This window comes from Etheostoma spectabile, chromosome 3 (assembly GCF_008692095.1).
Source record: "Etheostoma spectabile isolate EspeVRDwgs_2016 chromosome 3, UIUC_Espe_1.0, whole genome shotgun sequence".
In the NCBI taxonomy this organism is placed as follows: Eukaryota; Metazoa; Chordata; class Actinopteri; order Perciformes; family Percidae; genus Etheostoma; species Etheostoma spectabile.
Window position 1 is genome coordinate 24,602,079 of NC_045735.1, and position 6,071 is coordinate 24,608,149.

The following is a 6,071-nucleotide window of genomic DNA, read 5'->3' on the forward strand; positions in this document are numbered from 1 at the left end:
TGGGAGAATCTGTTTTGCTGACAGAGTCTGCAAGGATGCAGAATGATACTGACACAGTTTTTGACAATGTGTCATATTGCTCATTTATTGCGCTTGCATAGATGAAATAATGGCGCCATTTATTTTAATGAGAATGGATTTTTTTTTTGTGCAGTGTAAACAACCTCAGTACACATAAAACTGTTAACGGCGTCCTGGCCAAGTCGACTCATAGCCCCAGATCTCTACTGCCCTCTACCTGACAAAAGGGACAAAAGGCTCAGCTGCAGAGAAATGGACAAGACTCTGTCAATGGCATGAAAGCAGACATATTTTTGAATAAACTGACCGTAACAATTTGCTTCCTAAACACAACTTAAACTGCAATATATTACATTAAAAAATGTAAAACTATGACTACTGACACAACAACATTGTGCTGTTGTTATGATGCAAGTTCTAAACTGGATTGTCCAAGAGCAAAACAATCTCAGATTGTTTGATAAAATCACAAGGTCATAAAATATTGGGCCCCGCTTCTGTGATGTAGAGATAATACATTTCATATCTGAAGTTTTTAATTTTCTCACTGCAATGTTTTACTGTTGCAGACAACACAACGGACTAAAACCGTAGTCATTGATTTGCTCTGTAAGCACCTCAGAACAGATCAGATGGAAAGTGTGTTAGTGATGTCCAGTTAACTCAGAGTTTTGTTATTCCTCACAAGCTGCATTACAGTCAAGGCAGTTCAACAGATCAAATCTTGAAAAATAATAAACTAGTCTTCCATCGGTTCAGGATTGAATGCTTTCATATATTCTCAAGTCCTACCTTATCACTTTCCATCGTCCAGCAAAGGTCATTAGGGAGCTAAAGGGCAAATTGCTTATCAAAAGAAATTGTCTCATGTAAAGCATGACTCGGCATCTTCTTGTAAAGTGCTACAACAGCGGCAGCAGTAATTCCCCTACCTATATGCTTGAGACAGTTCCCTTATTAGCAGCTCCAGGGCACATTAGTCATCGTTAGGCTGAGCAATGGGTCAACAAGATTGGCTCATTACTATGCATTAGATTCATCATCAGTAAGGCTATTAGAAGGGTCAGTGGCACTCCTTAGTAATGTGATTTAATGAGAAGATGGAGGGATCTGTTGCATGTCTGTTGCATGTAGTGCTGACCTCATGGGATAGTACTGAGTAAATACACGTACATTTAAAATGTAATCGCTAACGTGCATTGTGACTTCAAATTATCACTAGATAATAAAGGCTTGGTGGTGCATTGAAACAAGTACATTTAAAATAAGTTACCTTTAAGAGTGCAATTACTTGTGAAATAAGAAGCAATATTTTTATTACTATCACAACAAACTTATACTTTGTTTCAGGAAAATGGCTATAGTCAGTGTTGCTTGGCTTTGTTTTGTTGCGTCCTTGCTTGCATGGCTACAAGTACCGAATGTGGATCAGGTTGATGCGTTATTGTACGAATGTCTTACTGCTTCTTGTTGCTCTGGTCTCAAAACATCTCGCCAAAGGACTACAGTTGAAAATGTTCTGGCTGGCTCGCACTGGGACATTTACAAAAATGTTGATTAATGTACATTTTTGTTGTAAGAGACATTTTTCAGTGTGATTATGAGTGTCTATTTAGGTAGAAACCTTTCAACAGGTAACAGGTGTGCTGTTAATTGGAGGACATAAATAAAAGTTTTTGACCGCATCAAACTACACATTGCACAACGCTCATGTAGATAATGAAATATTTGTTGATGGAGCGCGTCAGCTAGTTTACTAGCCATAGACGGCTTGTTTGTTTGTTTGTTTAACTCCGTATAGCAGCCCCTCAGTGGCTTTAAGTATTAAGCTTAGCCATTATAGCATTTCCTATAAATAAATTAAATTAAAAAAGAAATCTGTTGAGGGGGGAAAAGTTGTCTGTTCATCCTCAACTCTTTCAACAACATCATCATCATCATTCCCTAACCTTGCTATTAATGGGACCTTTCTTACTATAAAAATCATACAAACAGCAGCCTCTGGCATTAAGTAAGTTAGAATTTAATTTATACTGTTTATTGATCCCCAGTGGGAAAATTACAATTTACACTCTGTTTTGTTAGTAATCACCACACACACACACACGCACACGCACACGCACACGCACACGCACACGCACGCACGTTGGGGGGGATACGGTGCCTTGCTCAAGAGCACCTGGCAGTGCCCAGGAGGTGAAGTGGCATAAGTAGCGAACCAAGCACTTCTGCATTAATCTATAGAAAAAATAAAGCGCAACTGCTGATAGTTTGTTATATACGTCCCCAAATCCAATTTATAAGTTAGTCTACGATTACACTGAACATTTTACCATTAAAAAAATGACCAATGAGAATTGAAGAAATCTAATTATTTAGTCGTATAAGGACTGAAAACCTATTATGAACTAGACACACCTTTAAATGGGTTAATGTGAGAGCGGATGAGAAAGTGTTATGATATGAGGTGACTGTGAGGCCTGTGGAACGTGTACGAGGCAGACTATCTGAATACTAGATGGATGGAAAGGGATCAATTGGAATCCTGCAGTGCTCACAGTATTCTCAATGCTGAGTCTTACGATCGGGTCGCGGGAGCTGCTTCCCCTGCGACCCGATCCCGGATAGGCGGACGAAGATGGATGGAGTCTTACAGATCAATAAGCTATTACAATACTTTTTTTAAACAAGAGTCATGGTCTGGGGGAGCCTCCATCTCATTTCAATACACTCACTCACTGCTGAGGCAATTTAAGCAGAGGACACGCTTTCTCAACACAAGGCCAAAGAGGCAAGCATTTTTCAAGAGTGTGCCAAGTGGAAGTCAAGGTTCAACTATCCCACTAAGGAATACGGTCTACAAGCTGGAAGCACTGTGAATAATGCTTGGCAGTTTTTATTCCTCCACAGCAAATAAGATCAAACACAAGCAATTTATCATATGAAAATATTATTTGTTTTGTGTGCAATACCATGAACAGTTTCCTGTGAGCGAATCATTATGTGTGTTGGCTCTGACCACCCATTTACTGTATTCCTTCCTGAGTCGATACATTTAATAAGTTATCAATAGTTAGGCAGATTAAAATTGTATTTTACAGTGTGAATAATTAACTACACAGTCCATATTCCCGTAACTGTGAACACATGCACGTGCATGAGCGAATGAATCATAAGGTGGTGTGACTGGGTACTTACTCAATGTCTTTCCTGACTGACCCGAGCAAGTCTTCCCTTTCACGGATGGCCAAGAAGTTGCCTTTGGTTTTGTGGAATTCATGAGTGTAATCCTGCGTAGGTAACAAATCAGTGTGAAAATGAAAAAGGGGTGTAAAGAAGAACAAACAGTGAACACCAAAAAAGTTCACAACACTGAGTGCTTCAGAAAACTGTTCTGCAGTGAATTTAGTAAAGTTAATTTCTAGAGTGTTTTACAGAAAACAAAACCTGTAATGTTGAATACATAAAGAGTATAGAAAACAGATGAGCAAGATGAATAAAGGAGAATCAATTGGCAACAATGAGATGGCAAACCTGTAGGATGTCTCTGTGTCTCTGCAGCGTGTGCATTAGCGCAGCATTAAGAGAAGCTGTACCCGGGGTGTTGGTGTACTCCGCCATTTTGTCATTCACTGCAGTCAGCTGACAGAGAGATGGAAAATGATGGATTTATAAGACATCAGGAAAAAGAAATCAGCAGATAAGTTAAAGACCCATACAATAGTAACACACATACTGTACAACATGTGTCAATTCAAGGATGTACACTTTCTATCAAAGGGATGTCTATAATAATGCCAAAAAGCCAAATGATACCACACATCATAGGGATAAATGCAGTGTACCATTTTGAGATTGTAACTGCATAATATTACTATCATTATGTAGTAGTGGTTATTCACTTTAAACATGTACTTTTAAATTTTAATCTTTTGTTATGATCTCCTGTTGTTTGGAGAGTCTGTCTTTGGACTGCCCCATAAGGAATGAAATTATGTGTCCTACATTTTGGATTGAACTGAGTCAGATACATTAAAGCCATCTAGGGTCTAAAGCAAACTATGTGAAGAAGTGGAGCCTGCAGTCTGCTCTTTCCTTGATGAAAGACAAGACTCTTGGTATAAATCCAGTGCTGTTCTTATTACATTCTTTTTTGCTGGCCTTTCACGGGCCAGTGGCCAATGATAATTTACTTACTTTGGCCAGCAGTTGTTCAATCTCCACTGACATGGTGTCAAACATCCTGTCTTGGGTAGAGTTGTTTAGCAACGGGGTGGTGTCTGACCTTGAGGAGGAAAAGCAAAAAAAAAACTTTTTAAAAGGATGTCAAAATATTACAGTATATACTGATATTGATGGGAGTTGTTTCACAAATTAATTGATAAACTGACAAAATGAAGTGTGAAGTTGAGCACATTAAAAGGAATAATGCTTGTGTAAAGAGTCTTGTGCACTTGGGTTCAAACATTTTTTGCAAATTAAATGAATGTGCGTCCAAATGAGAATAAATGTTGAATTAGAAATTACTCACAAAGCAACTAAAGAAAGCAACATCTAAGGCATTCCTCTGTGAAACAAACACTACTCCCTCCATACACAGATCTTAAGTGTGACTGACATAAACATTAAATTACATGGGCAGTTATGGGTTTGCTGTTTGCTGGCATGCCACCACCGACATATCCAGGACCACTTTTGCACCTTCATAATCCTTGAGATTATAAAATAAATGTTGATACTGTCGTTGTGCGATTGTGACCAGAAACGTTTTAAATGTAGCCATTTTTTTTAACATTTTCATTAAAACAAGTCAATGCCCTAGCATAGATTATGTCCCTCATATTATTTAGATATTAGGCATGCATCCCTAAACTAACACAAACGAGGGGGACTTAAATTACTTAGAGAGGCAACTAAAAATTATTTTTATTATCGGTTTAGTCAGACATTTCTTGGTCCATATTTTGGTCTTTAAAATGTCCAAAAAAACCTCAACCTATCAATCCAAACAGGTCAAATGTTTTCTTGCTTTGACTTGCTGGGTGAATACTGGAGTTGCGATAGCTAGTTAACTGTGTAGTCTCCAGTTAAGCTACAGTTGTCTAACTACTTCTGAACACCCTATGCCTGTGTGACTGCCAGCTTTGCTTTAGGCGACTGTGAACTCTACAGGTGAGACGGATCTTACGTGTCTCCTCGACGTCCATCCCTGGAGCTGCTGTAGCTGGTGCACAATTTACTGAAGGAGACCAACTTCAGGTCGAGTTCATTCTCCAACTGTCTGGCCTGCTTTCGCAGATCTGTAACAGGGACGCAGTACACACAGAAAACATTTCAACACTTAACATGTTAAGACTCAGCTAAACATGTGACCCGAACGAGTAAAAATAAATCAACGACTTTCTACTAATTGTCATCTAATGGATGTAACATCTGTTAACGTTACAATGGACTTTTAATGTGTGTATCGTTAGTTTATAAACCTTTTAGAGGGGCGACACTGATTTAACAGCCTAGCTAAAGAATAACAATAATTTACATTGTGTTCGCTAGCTTGTTAGGAGCTAACGTTAGTCGTTGTATGGACACGTAACGTTAGCTAGCTATGTGTTTAAACCATAGATATGAGCCAAACGCGCCGAAAGTGACACTGGCGAAATATATTCAGACATTATGGATGCTGTATTAGATGTCACATTCCGTTTTTTGAGTTAAATCGAGTCTAATTTTGCTCCCATACCTTCCCAGTAGTTGCTGCCTCCTATTCCTGCCATCTTTGTTGTCCTACGACGTCACCAAGTTCCAGGGTGCGTCACAGAAGAAGACGTACCAACAAAATAGAACAAGTCGTTCCGTAGGTTTTTATCGCCCTCAGCTGAGCCTTTCAGGTACACACGTACCAGGCCACATAATACCAGCGCCATCTAGAGGCCATTTGGGGCTTCCACAATTTTATGTTTCCCCTAAAGACGCATCCTATTAAATTCTTAAACATGCAGATACACAATATATTATGAATGTTTACTGTCAAATGGGTGATTTTCATTCTT

At 38.9% G+C, this 6,071-nt stretch overlaps 1 protein-coding gene across 1 annotated transcript in view; it reads right to left on the minus strand.

Moving 5' to 3' along the window:
• The window catches only part of gosr1 (golgi SNAP receptor complex member 1), a 36,952-nt gene extending 31,063 nt beyond the window's left edge, over positions 1-5,889 (minus strand). Inside the window, exons 1-5 of the mRNA XM_032501705.1 lie at positions 5,762-5,889; positions 5,210-5,321; positions 4,219-4,306; positions 3,556-3,663; positions 3,220-3,311 (exon numbers count right to left, since the gene is read on the minus strand). Of these exons, the coding sequence (XP_032357596.1) occupies positions 3,220-3,311; positions 3,556-3,663; positions 4,219-4,306; positions 5,210-5,321; positions 5,762-5,795 (434 nt within the window). The 5' untranslated portion in view covers positions 5,796-5,889. The remainder of the gene's footprint in view (positions 1-3,219; positions 3,312-3,555; positions 3,664-4,218; positions 4,307-5,209; positions 5,322-5,761) is intronic.
• Positions 5,890-6,071: the final 182 nt, after the last annotated feature.